The sequence below is a fragment of the Ammospiza nelsoni genome, chromosome 2 (assembly GCF_027579445.1).
Source record: "Ammospiza nelsoni isolate bAmmNel1 chromosome 2, bAmmNel1.pri, whole genome shotgun sequence".
Taxonomy (NCBI): Eukaryota; Metazoa; Chordata; class Aves; order Passeriformes; family Passerellidae; genus Ammospiza; species Ammospiza nelsoni.
The window spans coordinates 118,227,199-118,250,734 of NC_080634.1; the positions used below are offsets into that span (position 1 = coordinate 118,227,199).

The 23,536-nt window shown below is 42.0% G+C and overlaps 1 protein-coding gene across 1 annotated transcript in view; it reads right to left on the minus strand.

Moving 5' to 3' along the window:
• The window catches only part of SIM2 (SIM bHLH transcription factor 2), a 73,187-nt gene that overhangs the window by 19,864 nt on the left and 29,787 nt on the right, over window positions 1-23,536 (minus strand). Inside the window, exons 5-7 of the mRNA XM_059493876.1 lie at window positions 10,583-10,668; window positions 5,814-6,013; window positions 1,813-1,919 (exon numbers count right to left, since the gene is read on the minus strand). Of these exons, the coding sequence (XP_059349859.1) occupies window positions 1,813-1,919; window positions 5,814-6,013; window positions 10,583-10,668 (393 nt within the window). The remainder of the gene's footprint in view (window positions 1-1,812; window positions 1,920-5,813; window positions 6,014-10,582; window positions 10,669-23,536) is intronic.

The window sequence follows — 23,536 nt, forward strand, 5'->3', positions numbered from 1 at the left end:
TTTGGATGTCATCTTTGCCTCGTATGGGCTGCAGCAAACGGAGCCAAATCCAGAGTTCAGCCATTCCCTCAATTTGCTTTTCAAATTAATGTGCTACTGAATGAACTCCTTCCCAGATCCAGATGTTTGAAGATATGATTAGTGACTCTGTTGGAAGATGGGAAATTATTAAATGTGTCATTTTTTTCCTGACAATCCATTCTCCGAACCTCATCCACATGCTCCTAACGAATGGCCCTCCAAGGAGTTTTTGGGATTGCATTCCCTTCAAACACAGGATGATTATTACTAACATATTTCAGAGGAATGCAGAGCTGCTGCATAGGTTTTGTTTTAACACCACAGGCTAGTGAAGTTCAGATTTTCCCCTCTCATTTACTTGCTCTTTAGGTTTTCTTTTCCTTCAAGCGATCACCATCCAGAATTAATTCCAAATATTCAAAATAGCCTGGATCCCCTAAGTACAAAAACTGGCCAGATAAGTTGGTTTGGGTGTTGTTTTTTTTTTTTTTTTTTTCTTTTCAGAAGCCCAGCATATCAAGCTGTATTTACACAATTAATGGTTTCCTTAAGTGATAGCCAAGAACTTGGGAAAATCTGTCTCCAGTCAAGATTTGGAAAGGATTTTTTCCTGCTTTCCAGCATGCTGCTTGTTGTCTGCAAAGCTTCTCATTGCACTCAGTGTATTCCATAGAATCCCAGAATGGTTTGGGTTGGAAATGGCCTTAAAGCTCATCCCATCCCACCCCAGCCATGGCAGGGACACCTCCCACTGTCCCCGGCTGCTCCAGCCCCAGTGTCCAACCTGGCCTTGGATGCTTCCAGGGATGTGGAATCCACAACTTCCCTCTGCTTTTGGCCCCTGCTCATTATCCCTCACCCCAAATTCTGGATTATTATTTTGGTGAGGGAAGTTTGACACCTGATAACGTGAAGTGTTCAGGTTCTTGGGCTGATAAATGACATCAGCCAGGCTTGGACTGGATAACTCATGGAATCATGGAATCACTGAGAGGCTTGGGTTGGAAGGACCTTAAAGATCATCTCACCCCACCCTGCCATGGCAGGGACACCTCCCACTGTCCCAGGCTGGTCCAGCCCCAGTGTCCAGCCTGGCCTTGGGCACTGCCAGGGATCCAGGGACACCCTGTGCCAGGGTCTCCCCATTCTCACTGGGAGGAAAATGTTCCTAATATCTGACCAATTATGGATCTTGATAGGAAATCTTCAGTTGTTGAACCAAAGAAAAATGGGTTTTGATTACAACGCACGGTTATGACAGGAAAATTATTCTTTCAAGTGTCAGAACAAAACACAGATGGTCAGCAGGGCTGAAACACTGGAAATCATGGAATGGTTTGGGCTGGAAGGGACCTCAAAGCCCATCCAGTGCCATGGCAGGGACACCTCCCACTGTCCCAGGTGCTCCAGCCCCAGTGTCCAGCCTGGCCTTGGGCACTGCCAGGGATCCAGGGGCAGCCCCAGCTGCTCTGGGAATTCTATTCCAGGGCCTCCCCACCCTCCCAAGGAGAAAAGTTTTCTTAATATCTGATGTAAACCTGTAATTTTTCAGTGTGGAGCCATTCCCTGTGTGCTGTCCCTGCATCCCCTGGCAATTGTCTCTCTCCAGCTTTCCTGGGGCTCCTCCAGGCCCTGCAAGGCCACCCTGAGCTCAGCCCAAAGCTTCTCCTGTGCAGGTGAGCAATGCCAGCTGTGCCAGCCTTTCCTGCCAGCCTTTCCTCCAGCCCTCTGCCCATCCTGGTGCTCTCCAGCAGCTCCAGGTCCCTGCTGTGCCCCAGCCCAGGAACTCACAGAGGTGGTGAGCGTATCGCAGGTGGAAAACGTCGCAGCCGTGCACGTGGTGGTAGAGGGTTTTCTCTATCAGATCCTGGGGTTCATAGCCAGTTAATTCCGTCACCCTGGAAAAGGAAAAATCTGCAATAAACAAAATCTCAAGGAATATTCCGTTTCAGTGACCCAGCGTTTGATTGTGCCAACAAATCAGTGCCTGAAAGCTGCGGGACGAAATGTTGGTTTTGGAAACAGAAACCTCACCTTTACAAGAAAAGAAACCCTTTCAGGCCAGCCAAAGCAAGGTGCAGCTTTTCCCTGGTACACCCAGGCAGGAAAAAGAGCTCTTTTACTGATTTCCACCTTGGGCTTTTGCCACTGCCATGCAGGACCCTTTGCACAAAGTTCCACTCGAGGAGCTGCTCGTGAAACAATAAAACCTCTCTTGTGGGCTGCTGACACGTTTTCATTTGCTTTTGCAAAGCTACAAGTGCAGAAGGTGTGTTGGGCCACATGTGATCAGGGCCTGTGAATAAATCCAGGGTGGTGCCTAACAGGAGAAAAAAGCAGGAGCTTATTGCAGCTGAGACTGTGGAAAGACAAGGAGGTGTGAAGACCACAGGGTGAGGAAAGGAAAGCTGAGGCAAGACTTCAAAAAATAAAATCCCAGAAGTAGAAGAATGGAACGAATTCAAAACAGCAGCATCTCTGCAGATGTTGAAGAATCAAATTCAGAGGTCAGAGTTACGCTGGGTCAGACATGAAGAGTCAAACTTCACGTTTCAAATGGACTTTTTAAAATTTAGTTGAGGAAAAAATAGTCCTTAAAGTGCAATGTGCTTCTCAGCCAAGCTGTGGCTTGTTCACCCAGGGCTGTGGGGGGCTTTGGGATGTCCTGAGTTTTCTTTGCCAAAAAAAGGCAGAACAGTAAGGAATGTCCACATTAGCAAGTGACACAGTCCCATAGCAGGTGACAGTACAATTGTCCCTGTAGCAAGTGACACAGTCCCATAGCAGGTGACAGTAAAATTGTCCCTGCTGAGGATCTGCTGCAGTAGCAGAGACGCATTTTAATTTCAGGGGTTTTACCAGCTCTAGCCTAGGCTTGTGGACTGGAGTATTTATTAAAGTTGGAGTGTCCTAGGGTGCTCTTGGAGGTTGTCCTCCAGTTTAGATCAAAGGAAATGCAGTTTAAATTCCCCAAACCACTTCATGCCATGAACTGAGCAGGGATGGGCAGGACATGGAATTCCAGAGGATGTTCCTGGTATGAACTTACACTGGTGAGGATGCACAGCACAGGGATTACACAGGAGTGTCCACAGAAACGAGCAGGGGGTCCCAACCAATTCCTGTCGTTGTAGGATTGATGATAATGCACATTTTGATTAATTTTAAAAAAGTTTTGTGACTATTGTGCATCTTCTGTACTCATAGCCTGACTCTAACCAGCCCAGAGGACCCCACAGAGACTGAGATGATTCTGCTTGAGAGGGTTGAGGGCTTGGATTCTTCTGAAGGACAACAACATCAAAATGTCTTTGAACAGATGCTTGTGTTCCTCCTCTGCAGTGTGTGCTCCTCCCAAATCCTCACTTAAGCACATTAGGAACACGAAATTATGGTGGATCAGATCCTGCTCAGGTTTCAATTCTCCTTCTGACTTCACGCACCTAAAAGCAGAGTGGCAGCTCCATCCTGCCCCTTGGTGGGTACAGACACAGCTCATCCAAACCCAGCCAAAGCACCACAAACACAACCCAGGGGCTCAGGGGTTTATTTTCCCAGTGGTGCAGTTCATTTTCCCAAAGGTGCAGTCTCACTTTGAAGCTGGTGACACAAAAACCACCACTGACAGTTCCCAGGACACCCAAATTTTGGAAACGCTTGAGTCTGGAAATAAACTCGGCCGTTTCACTTCCTTAACATGAAATCAATCCCTCAGGCAGCCTGGGCTCTCCAGGTTGTGCTGTGCAGGTGACAGGACACACAGAGCTCACCCCACTGATCGCTTCTTGTCTCCTGAGTTCTTCAAAGTATTTTTAAACCCCCTGGCAATGAATGCACCACAAAAATCAGAGTGAGCAGCTCACTTTGGAGGGCAGCGACTGTCTTCTCCTTCCAGTGCCCTCAGTGGATGAACTCCTGTGTGGTTTATGTTGTGTCAGGTGGCCAGAAAGGGATTTTGAGTGGCTCCTTCCTGTGACAGTGTTCACAAGGGCTCTCGGATGAGGGGAGAGACGAGAATGTTGACTCCATGTTCAGAAGGTTTGATTTATTATTTTATGATATATATATTATATTATACCTATACTAAAAAGAAATAGAAGGAAAGGTTTCCTCCTAGAAGCTGGCTAAGCTAAGAATAGAATAGAAAAGAATGATAACAAAAGGCAGCTCTCTCAGACTCTGTCCGAGATAACTCGGCCTTGATTGGCCCTTAATTATAAACATCCAAGATGGGCCAATCAAAAATCCACCTGATGCATTCCACAGCAGCAGATAACCATTGTTTACATTTTGTGGTTGAAACTTCTCAGCTTCAGCAGGAAAAATCCTAAGAAAGGATTTTCGCAAAAAGATGTCTGCGACACCTTCCCATGGTTTCACGCTGTCTGCTGTGACTTATATCTCAAGATCCATCCCCTTGTATGGAAACCAGAACCAGGCCTGAAACCAGTTTTTTCTAACTCCTAACATGCCCCTGTTTTCATCAAACACAGTTTGGTTTGCTCAGCTGGGAGAGCAAAAGGCTTTGGTGCAGCTCAATTCCCCCGCTTGTCCCGCGGTGTGTGGATGACACCCATCTGCTCCTTGGCAAACACAGCTCTGCAGCAGCTCTGGGTCTATCCCTGCTCCTGTCAACGCCCCTGCTCGTTCTGTGGCCTTTGAAGGCACTTCTGTCTCCAGGCAGTTCCTCCCAGGCACATCATTTCCTCTCCCCTACATGCAAGGACGTGTTGCTGAACCCCTCGTGCTCCTTTGTAGCCGCGGCACGGAGCAGCGCGTGCCAAAAAACGAGGAAGGGCTCCAGAAACAAGGAGCTCTTTGTGTGCCAGCAGCTGATGGAGCCGCTGTCTCCTGGGCTGAGCACGCAGAAAAGCCTCTCCTTGCACGGTTGGCCTCCACTCCCTTGGGTACAGGGGTTTTCTCCCACATTCACTGCACGAATGCATTCCCTGCGAATCCAGCCCGCCAGGGAAATGGGGAATGTGGGACCCACACGAAAGGATTTTTGAAGAATGATCATCTTGTCAATGCTTTGTGTATTTGGGATTTTCCCTTCAAGGTCTCCTGGACTGCACTGGACTAAGTATTGTGTCCTACAAGGTACAAAGTGTTGTGTCCTGCAAGGTACCTGCTCCAAAACCTGCTCCAAAACCAGAGAAATGAATTTCAATTCTGGTTCTGTGCTCACCAGAGCTCCATCAGCTGAAGTGGATGCAGGGCTCTCTTTCCTCAGCTGTTTTCCCCAAATTTTTGTTTAAGAAGGTCCTGTTTTCGTGTGTAGTAGCCAATGGAATTAATTCCCTTTCTAACAACCCCATTATCAGTGTTGGTTTCATGGTTAAAGCATTATACCAAAAGACAGAATTCTCCTCCTTACTGCTCTCTCAAAAGCTTTCTGGATGACCCCAGCCAGTTGTTTGATCTCAGTATTCCACTTTTGGGGTTGTTTCTTGGGGTTTTTTTGGTGCATCCTCATTCCTTTTGCTGGCTCTGCACGATAAAATTTGTGTCCTTTCAGGTAAAAAAAAGTTTCACTGCTCCTGTGACCAATCCTCACAACAAGAACCTTTCAGCTGACCCTAAAAGTGCAGGTAACTCCAGGTTAAGTTGGACAGGCTCTTATTTCTTGGCATTCCAGACAAAGTTTGGTCTATCCAGCTGCCTGAAAGGCTTTGAAGGCTCTGAGCTCCAGATCTAGCTTGGACTGCTGGATTTTTTTTCCCACGGATGTTTGGAAACCACAGCACGTAAACACATGAACGCTCGGTGCTGGAGATGAAAGAGCTGCTTACCTGGAGTCGAGGAAAATCAGTTTCAAATCCAAGCTGGCTCTGAACATAAACATGTTGCTGTGGAGCTTGATCTCAGTGATTGCACTGGGAGGCAGGGATTGCCCCACGGCCACCAGCCCCACGATTTGGTAGCAGGAGTCGTACAGGGACATATCCAGCATGTACTGGCGGATCTTCAAGTAGCCACTGCAGTGGATCACCTGGGAAAAGGGGAAAACACCCTCAGGATCTGATGGAAAAGGCCCAAGTCTGCTGCCCAGCCAGTCTCAATGAGGTTATAAAGACACATATTGTGTTTTTATCTTCTTTTCTGCCTGGGTAAGGGTCAGGATTGAAAGTATTTGAGATGGTATTTTGTGTTCAGACTCAGATGTTTGTTAGTTCTTATCACTATTACGGTCTTAAAAGTCATGAGTTCTACAGCATTTCACTAAAAAGCTACAAATGGCCCTGTATCTATTTCTACAAGTTTTTTTACAGATAAACTGTCCAATTAAGAAATGACATCTCAATTATTTTCACTTTTAACCCAATACCCAACCCATCCATGCCCACAATGGGGACTTTTTATCCAATGACACAAAACCACCCAAACCCATGGAGAAGAAGGTGAAGAAGAAGGAGCAGCCTCCACCCCAAAACCTCCATCTTGCTTTCTGTCTATTCCTGTATTCTAAACCCTGAAACTCTGAGTTTCCCACCCTGTGATATCACACACTTCTGTTCAAACTCCACACCTTTAATCTCAGTTTTATTATTGAATTTTGGAAGCTTCTCCAGGGCCTCAGGTCAATGCAGTGTTCTCTCCTGGCAGCACAGAAAGCCCAAAATTCTCAATATCCATGGTTCCAACAGACACACTCCTGCATAAAATTAAATTCTGGGTCGTCTGTTGATTGCAGTTAATTTGTAAATAGAGATTAAGTCTCAGTAAATGCAGTTTTGTGTTTGCTGACAGCATGATTAATCCAGTATTGAAGCACCTCCTCTCTGGGGACTGCCTAATTGCTTTCTAATTAATACTTTAATCTCCCTGATACAGATTTCCTGTAGATACCGCCAGAATTCTTGTTCATTGATAAAAATAAATCTGGAAGTTGTTTATTTTAAATGTCCATCTCTCTCCTACACACACTCAAAGATGAATAAAAACATTTACATTTTAATGAGTTATTATTCTGATGTAAATAAAGACACATCAAAAAAGGCACTTTAAAAACCCAGCGGGTATTGATGCATCACAAAAGCAATAAAAATTAACTGGTGTTTATGCAAATGCACAAGAAATGAGTTTTAATTTCTCTGCTGGAGTTCAGAGGGGTTGTTTTTCTTGACACTTGACCAAGCCCAAGGTCCTGAGCTCAGATTTCGGGATCCCTGTGTACAGTTGCTGTTCACAGAGGTGATAATGACAGTGTTAGACTGCAAAAATTCAGTGTCAGCTAAAGGGGAGGGGGAAATGCAACCTGGGGACTATTCCAGGCCAGCAGATTTATTTAGTGTGGTGCTGGTGCTCAGAAATCATCAGGGCCCCTGGCAACCTTCTGGCCCAAGCTGCAGGAATATCACATCCCTTTGCTGAATTTCTGCTTCTTTGGCTTTTAACTGTGTCCTGTGGACAGGAATTAATTTTCAGCGTATTTAGTGCTCTAAACAGCTACCAAACATCACCTGGAAATTGGCTCCTCCTGCTCAACCTTCTTCCTTTCCATTGATTTAAATGTTCAGCAAAAGGACAATCAGAAGATCTCCCAGCAGATCTCAATTCCCCCATCACTTGGTCCATGAGCTTTTTCTGTGCTTCAGCTAATGAGGTGATTCCTTAAAAATTAAGTCCTGACTTTAAGCACAGTCAAATGGAATGAATTTAGGCCAACATCTCTCCAGACGAGAGAATCCTTTGATTTTTCACTGTGCAAACTTCTAATAGTGAGGCAAAGGAAGTGATGCCTCTGATTAACAGTGATAATTGGGAATTAATAAACCCAGAAACCCCCCAAAGCCACGTGGAGATGTCACAACTGAAGCTCTGCTCTTTTACCTGATTTCAGATTCAGCTTAAACTGCTGCACATCTGAAAATAAAATACTGCACATCTGAAAATAAAAACCTGTTAAGACGACGATAAAAACTATTGCGTATGTGAAAGTAAAAACTACTGCAAATCTGAAAATAAAAACTGTCTGTAAGGCTGAAAATAAAAACTACCTGCAAGTCTGAACATCAAAAGTACTGCAAATCTGAAAATAAAAACTACCTGTAAAGATGACAATAAAAATATTGAAAATCTGAAAATAAAAACTACCTGAACATCTGAAATGAAAAACTGCCTGTAAAGATGAAAATAAGAACTACTACACATCTGAAATAAAATACTGCCTGTAAAGCTGAAAATTAAAACTACTGCACATCTGAAAATAAAAAGTACTGCAAATCTGAAAATAAAAACTACCTGTAAAGATGACAATAAAAAGTACTGCAAAGCTGAAAATAAAGACTACCTGCACATCTGAAAAGAAAAACAAGTGCAAATCTGAAAAAAAAACTGCCTGTAAAGATGAAAATAAAAACTACTGCACATCTGAAAATAAAAAGTACTGCAAATCTGAAAAATAAAAACTGCCTGTAAAGATGAAAATAAAACCTACTGCAAATCCGAAAAGAAAAACTACCTGCACATCCGAAATATAAAACTACGGCACATCTGAAAAGAAAATCTGCCTGCATATCTGAAAATAAAAAGTACTACAAATCTGAAAATAAAAACTATTGCAAATCTGAAATTAAAAATTGCCTGTGAAGATGAAAATAAAAACTACTGCACATCTGACAAAAAAATTCCCCGTAAAGACGAAAATAAAAACTATTGCACATATGAAAGTAAAAACTACTGCACATCTGAAAATAAAATCTGCCTGCATATCTGAAAATAAAAACTGTCTGTAAGGCTAAAGATCAAGACTACCTGCAAGTCTGAAAATCAAAACCACTGCAAGTCTGAAAATAAAAACTGTCTGTAAAGATGAAAATAAAAAGTACTGCAAATCTGAAAATAAAAAACTACTGCACATCTGAAAATAAAATCTGCCTGCATATCTGAAAATAAAAAGTACTACAAATCTGAAAATAAAAACTACCTTAACATCAGAAATTAAAAACTGCCTGTAAAGATGAAAATAAGAACTACTGCACATCTGAAAAAAAAAAAACCTGCCTGTAAAGTTGAAAATTAAACTACTGCACATCTGAAAATAAAAAGTACAGCACATCTGAAAAGAAAATTTGCCTGCATATCTGAAAATAAAAACTGTCTGTAAGGCTGAAAATCAAGACTACCTGCAAGACTGAACATCAAAACTACTGCAAGTCTGAAAATAAAAACTACCTGAAGATCTGAAATTAAAACCTGCCTGTAAAGATGAAAATCAAAACTACTGCACATCTGAAATAAAAACTGCCTGCATATCTGAAAAGAAAATCTGCATGCAAATCTGAAAATAAAAACTACCTGAAGATCTGAAATTAAAAACTGCCTGTAAAGGTGAAAATTAAAACTACCACAAGTCTGAACATCAAAACTACTGCAAATCTGAAAATAAAAATTGCCTGTAAAGATGAAAATAAGAAGTACTTCAAATCTGAAAAAAAAAACCTGCCTGTACATCTGAAAATAAAAAGTGCTGCAAATCTGAAAATAAAAATTGCTTGTAAAGATGAAAATAAAAAGTACTTCGAATCTGAAAAAAAAACCCCTGCCTGCACATCTGAAAATAAAAAGTGCTGCAAATCTGAAAATAAAATCTGCCTGCACATCTGAAAAGAAAAACTACCTGAACATCTGGAAAAAAAAAAATCTACTAAAAATCTGAAAACAAAATCTGCCTGCACCTATGAAAATAAAAACTCCTCAAATGACAGCTGTTATTCTACGACTTCAGTGTTTGCCGCGGCTTCTGATTTCGTGTCATAAATGAAGAACATCACGCAAACTGTGAGATTTATAAACAGACTCGGGGGTTCAGCACAATTCCACGCCGAGGTGATGGCAAGGGTTGAGGGTTTTGAGTGCTGAGGCCAAGGAGGAGCTTTGTGCAGCTGGGTGGGATGTGGGAAATGCCCAAATCCCTGGTCTGGGTTCCTGCCTCGCCTGCCTCCTGCTCCGTGGGGAATAAAACCAAACTGTGCCCTCCTGGCAGCTCCAGGGGACTCCCAGGCACCAAGGGGAGGCAGTGTGCCGCCGCGGTTAAATCTGAATTACTGAGGGCATTTTGGGGATCTCCTGTCGCAGACATTTCTCCACAGAAATCCTTTCTTTCAGATTTCTGCGTCTTCGGGAGGCCAGAGGCCCCCGAAGAGAAGGTAAACAATTATTATCAGCTGCTGGGGAATGCAACAGGAACACCTTGATTGGCTCTTAATTATAAACATAGAAAACGAGCCAATCAAGGTGTTCCTGTTGCATTCCCCAGCAGCTGATAATAATGCAACAGAAAATGAGCCAATCAAGGTGTTCCTGTTGCATTCCCCAGCAGCTGATAATAATTGTTTACCTTCTCTTCGGGGGCCTCTGGCCTCCCGAAGACGCAGAAATCTGAAAGAAAGGATTTCTGTGGAGAAATGTCTGCGACAATCTCCTCTGATTCTTCTTATCACAGACTTTGCTCTCAGCTACACATAAATAAAAACAAAACCCAAACCAAACACCCAAATAAATGAACTTGTCAATTGTGGGATACTTCAGGGGTGGAGGAGTAATTTATAGACGTTACCTTGTAGCCACTGCAGGTCAGGCCTGCATTCCTCTTGGCCAGGACGCACTTCATCCTCAGGAAAAAGGATCTCTCGATTTCATACTCTGAAAGCACAAAGCACATTTGGCTGCTGATTTACTCCTGAACATCCCAAACCTGCCCAGAACTTTGCCCTTCCCTTGTTGGTGTTTCAGCTTTAGGCAGAAGCAGAAATCAGCTGATGCCTCAGGTTTGAGCTTTTCTATGTTTCACATTCTGAGCTGCTTCAGTGTGTGGCTCTGGGCTTCATATCATGGGATGGTGAGCCAAGAGCCCACCAAGAGCAGAGTCCTGATGAAGGCTGGCGGGATCTGCATTGTGCAGGGCTCCCTGACCATGGAGGGATGGATGGATCCACATTGTCTCTGAGGAATCCTGAGGGTGGATTTTATAGCAAAAAGCCCCAAAATGCTGTTCCTACCACAAACTGCAGGTTTGAGCTTTTCTATTTTTCACGTTCTGTGCTGCTTTAGTGTGTGGGTCTGTGTTCACATTCAGGGATGCTGAGCTCTGTGCACAGAGCAGGGACACAAAACAATTCCTGCTCCAGCTGGGCACCAAGGACAAATGAGCCAAATCTCAGCCCAGGAGCACAAACCCCGTGGGCTGGAGAGAGAAAAACAAGCAGGGTGGGACTGCAGGGCTAAAGCTGCAATGGGACAATGAACTGCAAGGTGCAAATGGAGCAGAACTGATCCCAGGGACAGAGCCCGTGCCCGGCCGTGCATTTTGGGGCCATTTTGGTTCATCCTGGGTGCAGCCCTGGCTGGGCTCTGGTGCTGCCCAAGGTGCATCCATGGAGGAGATGCTGTGAATAAATCCCTGCTTTATTCTTTAGCTCTGCCCAGCCTCTGTTTTAGGGCAGGTTCTCAATGCATCAGCCATTCTCCTTTCCCACTCCATCCCTGCCCTCAGGATTTATTTCACCATCCTGTCAGGATTCCCTGTGAAATTTGGCCAACTCAGCACAATTGGGTCTCCAAATTTCTGGTTTTACCACCACTGATGTTCAGTTTTACCTTATTTTTTTTTTTAGAGTTGGGATTAAACGTGTGAGACTGTATTTTTTGTTTGGATTTAGATGCTTGTTATTGTGATATTTTATGAAAAATCCCTTTGCCAGGAGTTTTCTCCTGAGAATACTCAGAAATGAAATGTAAACAATAATTATCTGATTGCTTCAAATGTGGTTTGGAGGTTGCTTACTAATAGCAATCTTTGATTGGTTCCATGGGAATTGTTTTTACTTAATGGCCAATCCCAATCCAGCTCAGGACTTTGAGTCTGTCCCAGGTTTTTATTATTCATTCTTGTTAAACCTTCTGATGTCTCCTTTCTCTTTATTTAGCACAGTTTTAGTATAATATTCTTTTAATATAATAAATATCATAATATAATAAATCAACTTTCTAAAACCTTAGAGTCAATTCTCATCTCTCACCTCGTTCTGGGACCCTCAATAATTAGTAACCACAGATGTTAATTTGTTTTTATTTATATTATACTTTTATAAATTATGAGTTTTATAGTACTTTATTAATACATTAAAAAATTGAACTGTGTTTTTTATCAGGTTTTTTAAGGATAAAATGTTTCATTAAGAAATTATATTTAAATTATTTTTATTTTTAATTTAATAACTAATTATTTGTGGTTTGTAATGTGGACGTTTTTATTTAATTACATAATATTATTTAAACTCAAGAAGAAGGACTAGCTCTTGTTTTAAAGCTTTTATTTTATATATATTAATATATAATATTTATAGTATATATTATATTATATTATATTATATTATATTATATTATATTATATTATATTATATTATATTATATTATATTATATTAGTATATTATTCTATTTTAAAACTTTAACTCTACAGTTTTTACTATATGATATTACACACTTCTATTTAAACTCTACACTTATAATTTTAGTTTTATTATTTAATTTTGGAAGCTTTCTCTACGGTTTTAGGTTAAATGTAGTGGTTTTTTGGGGGTCAGTGCCTGCCAGCACAGAAAATCTAAAATTCTCAGTGAGCAGGGTTCCAGCACTTCAGAAGGAATTCCTTGGTTTCCAAACAAAGTCCTGATTGGTAAAGGGAAGGAAAAATGTTCTTTAGGGCACTTTGGAACATTTTGGAAAAGTGTTCTGGGGAAATTAAGGGAATCTCCAAAGTAACAACAGAATGGGGAGCAAGGAAATTCAGTGGGTTTGTAATAATAATAATAATAATATAGAATATATTTATTATATTTTTCTATATGTATTTATTATATACATAATATAGATATATTTATTTGTTATGTAAATAATATAGAATATTGTTATCTGTAATGGTAATTACACTTCAGACACCATTAATAATTCTGATTTTTTTACTGAATGTTGCAGTTTGGCAGAACTATTTTAGGACAAGAAAGAAAATCCATTTCGTACAACTGTTAGAATGAAAATCAAGAAAGCAGGAGGGTCCTCAGCTTTGTCCCAACTCCCCACAGGTTTTTAACCAAAACCCACTTGGGATCTTTCTTAAATTTGATTTCACTGCTGAGTTTTACTCCTGATTTTTGTGCCTCCATCACCCAGTTCACCCCTCCAGTGGTCTGAGCCTCACAACCAACACGTTCTCTATTCTACTTTAATTCTATTTTAATTTTGGGGGTTCAAGGTCTGAAGATACAACCACAGAAAAAGGATTTAGCAAGGAGGGAGAATAAATGTTTCCTGAGCGTTTGAATTTCCCATTCGTCTCTCTAATTAAAATGAGGTTCCTATGGGGGAAAGCTGGCCCTTGGAGGAGCTGGCACACCCAGTGCGGAGTTTTAAATACAAATTTCCACACTGGGTGGGGGGAAACCACACAGCAGAGATTTGCTGTGGCTGAAGTCTCATCCCCCGAGTCAGGAATGGCTCTGGAATGTGCAAGACTGTGAATTAGCATAAAAACCTAATTAATTAGAGTTTGTGTTAACTTTGCCAGTGTGACCCACTCAGTACCCTCAAAAATAGCAGAAATGGGCAGCAAAGAAAAAAAGAACTGAATTAAATTTTCAATTTTAAAGCTGGTTGAAAAGAAAACAAAGTCCTGGGATCCTGCTGGATGCTGCCACATCCATCAGAATAGAGCAAAATTCAAAAAATTCAAAATATCACAACTGGGTGGTTCTTGTAGGTCACTTCCAGCTATTCTATTCTATTCTATTCTATTCTATTCTATTCTATTCTATTCTATTCTATTCTATTCTATTCTATTCTATTCTATTCTATTCTATTCTATTCTATTCTATTCTATTCCATTCCATTCCATTCCATTCCATTCCATCCATTAATTTTATCTATTTTTAATCCAAATTCTTGTGGGTTTCCCATCCCTGGAAGTGTCCAAGGCCAGGTTGGACACTGGGGCTTGGAGCACCCAATGGGTGGCACTGGATGAGCTTTAAGGCCCCTTCCAACCCAAACCATTCAATCATTTTGTGATTCCATGAAATCAGGGCCCATCTCCATGTCCAGGATGTCCATTTCAAATGCAGCACTTTTTATTTTTTACCCAAATCCATGTTTCCCTTATCGCACTCATCAAAGTTTCTCTGTCCCAACAATTATTTCTGTTTTAATCATGATTTCCCTATTGCCTGCTCAGCCTACAGATCTCCTTGCCTAAAGAGGAGGAGCTGAGTAGATTCAGGAAAAGCTAAAAATGAGGCGGAAATTAAATGGTTTAATTTTAATGGTTTCATTCAAATCCCAGCCCAGATTTGTCCAAACACCCCCCCAGAGCTGAAACACAGTGAGCTGGGGATAAGAACACAGAAAATCCATGGTGTGGACATGGAGAAATTGTGTTTCTTTCCCAAAGCACTTCCACAAAGTATCTCCTCTTCATTAATCCCTTTTCTCTTATTAGCACATCCTACAATACAGTTTGACTTTAAGGCAAGAATAAAGCAGCTCTTTTCTATTCCACAGATTTGTATTTTCATATTCTCATAAACAGGATAAATGCCACGGTAAAGAAAAGGAGTCTTGATATTTTGGATAAAGAATTTGTGCATTTGTTCACTCCCATTGCACGAGTGCCAAGCAGGATTCTCCAAGCATTTCTGCGAAATTATGGTTTTGTTTATGGAAGCCAGGATTGTCCATCCCCAGAGGAGCAACTCTGAAATCCATCTTTGCTTTTCCGACCCAACTTTAATCTCTTTTGACAGAAAACAGTCACAGAATCCTGTGGTTGCTCAGTGGAGTGAGGAAAGAAAGATCACCATGAACTTTTTCCCCCACAGCTTCACCTCTCATGCCTTTGTATTTTTTTTTCTGAGGTAAAAGCTGCTCTTTTATCTCCTATTTCCAGATTTTGACATTACCAAAACATGACACTGCTCTGTTGCAGAACTACTTTGTAAAGGAATATTCCTAAAACTGCCCATGTGTTGCTTTAGGAATGGGGCACCTCATCTGTCACTGCACAAAGAAATCTGGAAAGAAGAGTTAAAATGGGGAGCTCTTGCCCAGCCAGTGATTTGTGTCTGCTCCACACAAATCCTAACCCAGATTCCAGCTCCGGTGGAGGAGATGGAAAATGGAAAAGATGAGAAATTTTAGAGCACCTAAAAGCAGCCACAGGGTGGACAGGAGGGAAGGTGGAATCAAGTGGCTCCTGTCCACCCTGTGCCTGCCTGCAGCACTTGCATCCCACAGGTCCCCATGTCCCTGCTGGAAACACAGAGAACAGAAATCCCCCTCACTGCCCATCCCCCAGACACTCTGCAGGGTTTTGTCCCTTTCAGTTGTTCTTTTTGTGGATCTGCTCTGCTCTGTGAGGCCTCACATGCTCTGCTGTTACTGTGGTGGGATCTGCAGAGCAGCTGGGGCCCACACAGCCCAGGGCCGGCTGAGAGAGCTGGGGAGGATCCCAGCCTGGCTCTGCTGAGCACAGGGTCATGCATTTGTGACACACAGAAAGGTTTGGGTTGGAAGGGCCTTAAAAATCACCCAGTGCCACCCCTGCCATGGCAGGGACACCTCCCATGGTCCCAGGCTGCTCCAGCCCCAGTGTCCAGCCTGGCCTTGGGCACTGCCAGGGATCCAGGGGCAGCCACAGCTGCTCTGGGAATTCTACTCCGGGGCCTTCCCACCTTCCCAGGGAAGGATTTTTTCCCACCATCCCACCTAAACCTGTAATTTTCCAGTGTGGAGCCATTCCCTGTGTGCTGTCCCTGCATCCCCTGGCAATTGTCTCTCTCCAGCTTTCCTGGGGCTCCTCCAGGCCCTGCAAGGCCACCCTGAGCTCAGCCCAAAGCTTCTCCTGTGCAGGTGAGCAATGCCAGCTGTGCCAGCCTTTCCTGCCAGCACAGGAATATCCTGAAACTCACCCAGTGCCACCCCTGCCATGGCAGGGACACCTCCCACTGTCCCAGGCTGCTCCAGCCCCAGTGTCCAACCTGGCCTTGGGCACTGCCAGGGATCCAGGGACAGAATCCCATCCCGGTGCCTCCCCACCCTCCAGGGAACAATTCCTCATTCCCAAGATCCCACCTAACCCTGCCCTTTGTCAGTTTGAAACCATTCCCCCTTGCCCTCATGAGAAGTTCCTCTCCAGCTCTCCCGGAGCCCCTCAGGCTCTGGAAAGGGCTCTGAGGTCTCCTGCAGCCTCCTCCTCTCCAGGCTGAACAGGACACAGGACACCACAACTTCCATCCCTTAATTCTGAACAAGGGTGACACCAAATTCCAAACCAAAAAGGAGCTGCAAGGCTCATACAGAAGAGATGTCTGCAAAAAAAAAATCAGTTTCGGGATAATCCTAGAAGGTAAAAATCCAGGATTGGCAAAAGGGACTTGCAAACATTTTGATTTTCCCTGGTAATGATTTGTTGGGGTAGAAAAGCAAAACCAGTTCTGTTGTCAGCCCGTCCTGGAGTTCCAAACTTGCACAAAGTGTCCAAATTTCCCTTCCCATTTGAGCAGTTTGTTCTGTTTCCTGCCTGTTTCAGAATGCTGGCACTGCTGCAGAGGGGAAATTCTCCATTATCATTCCTATCATATCCAAACTCAGCCATTCACTGACATTTGCCTAAATTCTCCTTTCCTCCTCCAAGTGAAGCTTCCAAAGTTTCTTTGGGAAAGGAACTCAGCAGGAAAGGAAAAGAACAGATTTTTACACCCTGCTTTGATGGATTTTACTGTTAATTACCAATGAAAAGAGATGTTTTAATGAGTTGTCAGCAATTTGCACTCTTTTTCCACTTTTGTGCATCAAAATTTATAATTATAATTTGTAAATTAGAGTTTATAAAATGATAATTTCTATGTTTCTCAGATTTAAAGTAACTGTTACAAACAGTGGCAACAGGATCATATTAATCCATCACCTCTCAGTAATCGTTCTCCTGTAAAATATATTTAAATGAATGAAAATTAAAATAACTTTCCATGTTGGTATTTTGCCCATGTACTACTAGAAAAAAATTCTTCATAAGTTCATGCAAAAAACAGCTACTCTCTTCTTTAAATATGAATTTCCTGCATGTAGGGAATGTGAAGGAAAATCCTGCACAGGGATTTGATGCTTGGCTGAGGGAAACAGAGCCTTTAAAGCATCAAGTGGAGTGGAGAAAGGCTGACATAATGTATTCCACATTCCTCTGCAGCTTCCATCAGGTTGTAACTCATCATTTCTGAATTATCCAGTTAGCAGAAAATGAGGGAACTGCAGGAACTTCCACATTTTATTCCCTGCTCTGGGGAATGTTCCTAAACTGCTGTTAGCACACCACGCCTTGCCATGTGAGTCAGCAAAATTTGGGGAGCTAAAGATGTGTTTTAAAGCTTTCAAATCCCAGGAAAAGCATCTGAAAGCAATCAGAGACACAGAATGTCTGCCTGCAAACACACATGGAAAGGCAGCATTGATTAATTCCTTCTCCTGGTTAACCTGCAGTGCAAATATTTTTTATTTTCTTGTTTTCTTGCTTGCAGCAGTTACCAGGACAGGAGATGGATGGGTTGGGAAGTGTTGCTGTCCTGCTGCAAGCCTTAAACTCAGTGTTGTGAACTGGGAAACAAAGATTTCTGCATAAGTAGGGAGACCGAGCAGCACCCCAGATGTTTTGGTTGTGGCGTTTGAGGCCTTAAGGTCCTGGTTGCTCAAGTTCATCCCAGCCTGTGTTGGCATTCTGTGGTTTTCCCTTCAAAGACCCTGCTGGGTGTGATCAGTAATCCTGGAGCAGCCCTCAGGACCCAGTCCCTAAAATCCAGCCCCAATTTCAGCCTCCTCCAAAGTGCTCATCACCCCTGGAGAGGGCACTTGGTGCCATCTCATCGATGCCCCAGGTTTGAGCTTTTCTATTTTTCAGGTTCTGTGCTGCTTTAGTGTGTGGGTCTGGGCTCACATTCAGGGATGGTGAGCTCTGTGCACAGAGCAGGGACACAAAACAATTCCTGCTCCAGCTGGGCACCAAGGACAAATGACCCAAATCTCAGCCCAGGAGCACAAACCCCGTGGGCTGGAGAGAGAAAAACAAGCAGGGTGGGACTGCAGGGCTAAAGCTGCAATGGGACAATGAACTGCAAGGTGCAAATGGAGCAGAACTGATCCCAGGGACAGAGCCCGTGCCCGGCCGTGCATTTTGGGGCCATTTTGGTTCATCCTGGGTGCAGCCCTGGCTGGGCTCTGGTGCTGCCCAAGGTGCATCCATGGAGGAGATGCTGTGAATAAATCCCTGCTTTATTCTTTAGCTCTGTCCAGCCTCTGCTCTGGGGCAGCCTTCTCAAGGCATCAACAAAACAGAGGGAAAACTTACAGCCTCTTATTCCAGAAGAATATTGGGAGAGTCATTTAATAAACGCTTCTGGGTGATGCAGCCTGGTGGTGAACAGACACAGTTCCAGTTCAGACACTGAGGTTTCCAGTTCAGATATTCGTGTCTGCAACGTTCCCAAGGCAGTTTAGGGTTTCAAGCCCATTCCTTTGGGAAGGGTTGTCCATCTATAAGACTCAGCCACCCCAAGGCACCCCCAAATGTGTGCTCACCCATCAGGGTGCCCATTCACGCTGTGCTCAGCACTGGTGAGGCCACGGTCAAGTCCTGTGCTGAGTTTTGGGCTCTTCATTTCAAACAGGACATTGAGGGGCTGGAGTGTGTCCAGGGCAGGGGCTGGAACATGAATCTGATGAGGAGAGGCTGAGGGAGCTGGGAAAGGGGCTGGGCTCTGGTACTGCCCAAGTTGCACCCACGGAGGCCTTTTCATAAATCCCTGCTTTATTCTTTAGCTCTGTCCAACCTCTGCTCTTGGGCAGGTTCTGAAGGCATCAGTGTCACAAACCCCTGCCAGCGTTGTCCCCTCACCATGCCAGAGCCAAAACCCTTTGCTGTTGAGCTCTGGCAGCTCGGGCTGGCCTGGAAGTTTGGATTTAAGCTCTGTGTGAGGAGAGGAAAGGCTCAAACTCCTCAAGGCCTGCAGGAAGTTCTGGAGCTGCTGTTGATCGACCTCACCCCAAGTGCCGGGGGTGTTCTGGGTGCCACCAGAGAAGGAAGATCTAAAAGCTCTCAGAGAGTGCCCAAAGGAGGGACATGAGGATGGTGAAGGGTCTGGAGGGGCCTCACAAGGAGGGGACACTTGGAATGTCCAGCTGGAGCTGAGGAAGCTGAGGGGAAACTCCTCAGGGCCTGCAGCTCCTCCTGAGGGGCTGTGTCGCCGACCGACACGAAAGGACACAGGCACACACTGCTTTCAGGTGAAAGGAAAAAAAGGGAAGTTTTATTTTCTGACTCCACTATTTATAGTTTTACAAGGGCAACAGTGGATTGGAAGGTGACAGTGACACCTCTGCAATGCCACAGGTCAAACCAACCGTCCATCAGCTCTCTCCTCCTCCATAAAGGAATGACAAAACAATGAGTTGTTTACAGAAAGTGTATGGGAAAGTTCACTACAAGAATGTCAACATCAAAAGGCTTAGAAAATCCTAGAAAACCAGGGCGACAGGGCTGCTCTGATCTATGACCTGACAGGACCCAGGGAGCGGCTGGGGCTGGGCCAGGGCAGGTTTGGGGTTTGGATTTTAGGATAAATTCTTCCCCCAGAGGGTGCTGGCACTGCCCAGGTACAGACAGGCTCAGCAGCTGCTCTGCAGAGCAAACAACTAAGTTAGCAGGAAAAAGAAATTTATAAAATAGGAGTTTATCCATGGCAAAGAAAAAAAAAAAAAAAACCCAAGGCCATTAACACAGGAACTGATAAAATAAATATATAAGGGATGTTTGCAGTGCCTTACTGAACAACATCTATACCTTAAAAATTTGCTTTAAACTCTTACCAATTAATTATTAACGTTAATTACTTTATACCAGTAAAATACAATAGGCTATTACTTTGTCCTAGAAATATAATGACCAATAAATATAAATATATTATATTATATATCATATAACTAATAACTTAATATCATTATTTGCTAAGGGTATAAAACTTGAAAACACCTTGTAATAAATCAATGTTGAGTTGTTTTGGTCTTTTTCTAAGGTCAGGGTTGGGATTAAATGTGTGAGATGGCATTTTTTGTTTGCATTTAGATGTTTATTACTTTTTATCTATATTACAGATTTTTCATTATTTTTATCTATATTTACAAGGCTTCACACTAACAACCTACAAAATGGAGACGTATTTTTTTTCTGTGAGGTTTTTTTAAGGATAAATTGCTTCATTAAGAAATGAAACTTAAATTATTTTTATTTTTGACCTTATAATCAACTACTTGTGGTCAGCAATGGAAAGTTTTCTATGCACTTACACAAAACCACCCAAACCCACGGAGACGGTAAAGGAGGAGGAGAATGAGAGGAAGGAGAAGAAGAAGTTAAAAGCATTAAATATAATAATTTAAGAATTTTTATGCTTTATAAACAATATGGGGTTTTTATTTTTAATACCAGGGTGATTTATCTGAAGAAAACCAATGTGACAGTGAGGAGTGTGTAAAGAAACCCACACACTCTCTGATTTTATGCAAAGCAATAATTTGCATTTCCCTGAGAAATAAACAGAGATGGCACCCAAATTTACAAAAACTCTAAAACCAGAGGTCAAAAATAATCTGTGCTCTGGGTTCGTTAATCCAAATAACAGAATATCACAAAGCACAGATTTTGTTGATATTTGTGATTTTATTCCTCTCTAAACAGATCTTATCCAGCTGCACTAAAAATGGATATAAATATCTGAGCTTTAGCTGAAGAAAACATCTTGAGCAAGGCAATTTCCATGAGCCAAGCTGGAAATTTGGGATATAAAATTCTGTGTCTGCAGTGCAATATTGATTTTATGCCTAAGCAATGCCTCAGATTGCAGAAATCTATAAGGTAATAAAGTTATAAAGGGAAATTTTTTATTCCACCCAGTGACTTGATGATTCAGGTGTGTTTTAAAAGATTAAAAGAGAGAAAATCAAACTGAAATGACAAAAAATGCCATTAAAATAGTCTGGTTTCCTCTTGGTCTTTTTAAATCAAGCCACTTTCACTTCACTGCCCTTTTAAGTTCTTTGTAGAACTTTATGTATTACTTAAATATTGAAAATATCTACTCAGACACAGGCAGAAATTGCTTGATTCCTGTCATTTATTCAAAACTTTTTAAATCTTCACTGGGTTAAATAAAAAACTCGATTTGGTTATTGCAGGCCAGGTAGTTTCAGGTTATACCTCATGATTTTAATGGATAAAACACTGCAGGAAAGGGAATTACTGGCACAGGGAAGGCAACAATAAATAAATATTTGTTCATTTTGTTCAATCAAGATTTAGCTGTAGATTCTGGATATTTTAATACACCCACTGCCGATCTGAGAGAAAATAAAATAATCCCTAAAAAGAACAGAATTCCTTTCTTTATCTCCTCCAAGTCTGGGAATCCAAAAGAGATGCTGTTGTTTTGAGGTTTTTATCAAATAATTTCCACAAAATTTGATACAAAATGCACATAAATGGACCAAAATTGAAAATAATTTTCCTTTATCCTATCCTAAATTTCTTTATCAATGTAGGATGAGGCAAAGAAAGCTGCAGAGAATGAGGAATTGATCTGGAAACAGAACTGAATTCCTTTATCTCCTCCAAGTCTGGGAATTCAGAGGGGATGTTGTTGCTTGGAGGTTTTTATTGATTAATTTCCACAAAATTTGATATAAAATGCACATAAATGGACCAAAATTGAAAATAATTTTTCTTTATCCTATCCTAAATTTCCTTATCAATGCAGGATGAGGTAAAGAAAGCTGCAGAAAATGAGGAATTGATCTAAGAAGAACAGGAAGAATTGTGCTATTATTTGCTTTGGACACAGAAATTAATCCCAGTTGTTTGCTCCTGGCTTTAAATCTGTAAAAATCTCCAAAAATGAATTGAAAAATATTTAAATTTTAAGCCAAACAGGAGGCTGTTGCCATTGCCAAGCCAGTAGGTATAAAATATCTCACTACTAATTCTGGGTATCAGCAAACCTGCATGAAAACTCCTGGATTTCACAGAATTATTGAGGCTGGAAGAGACTTTAAAGATTATCCAGTCCCACCATGAAAATCAACTTAAATCGTTTCCATCAGAGGTGTCTCCTCAGTAAATTGGAAAAAGGGAGAAAAAATTGAAAAAATATCAATATGATTTTTAAATATATCAATATTTTTTTAAAATTCTGACAGAGGAATGAACAAAGTATGAGATAATCATATAGAGGAGATTGAGAAAAATAAGAATTTGCTTGCCAAAACAACAAGGGAAGGTTTTTTTCCCATAAAAACCTGTTTGGGGAGGAAGAAATGGAAGAGGGCTGAGATAATTCTTGTATTTCCAGCATTTGGAGCAGCCCAGGTGCTCCCAGGCACATCAACATTCCCTGAATTGAGGATTTACAGTTCTGCCCTGATGGAATCACAGAGACCAGAACCAAAACTGAAAAAAAAAAACAAAAAAACCCAACAAAAATCCTGAACAAAGTTGTGTCAAGAACCCCAAATTCCTCACGTTTTTTAGGAGCTGTGCTTGGAAAAGGCTGACAAAAAGTGGCAGCTGAAATCCATAAATGCAGAGAAATCAATGCTGAAATACAAGCGGGAGCTCCTCTGCGCGGGAGCCAGGCTGGCTCTGATCTTGGGAAGCTCAAAGGATTGCCCCAAGGAAGCACAAACTAAAAAAATGAGAATAATTTTGTTTCTGGGACAGAAATTGCAACACTGAGGTGACAACTTCACCCACCAAGGGTGGGGTCAATATTTCTGTGGGTGACAGCAGAAGAGGACAAGATTTTCCACAAAAAGTCACTTTTTAAATGAGGTTTTTCCTTTGCCAAACCCATTTCTGCTCTGCCCGCAGTGGAGAATATTAAGTCTGGTTTTGTTGTCCAAGCTTTGAATGTAAGAGTTGTTTTAAAATATTCAAAATATCCTTTTATTTCCCAATTAGCTGAGGTTTTGTTAATTCTTTTCCCACTCAGACCTTGCAGCTGAGCTGAGCACAGCCAGGACGCCACAACATTTCTGCAGCCTCAGCAATGATGACAAAATAAAAGAGATGAAAAAACCCCTGGGCTAAAATAAAAACCTGCTTACAGCTCCATGGCATAAAAGGCATGATTTAATTTCATAAAAGGCGTTATTTAATTTAAGGTACTTTATTCCCTGTAAGAACATTAAATCCTGGATCACAGTTTTGAGTTTCTGCTGCTCCCCCATTTGAGCTTCGAACAGGATAAATAAAAATAAAAATAAAAATTAAAATAAAATAAAAATAAAAATATAAATATAAATAAAAATAAAAATAAATTAAAATTAAAGCTCCATGGCATAAAAGGCATTATTTAATTTAAGGTACTTTACTCCCTGTAAGAACATTAAATCCTGGATCACAGTTTTGAGTTTCTGCTGCTC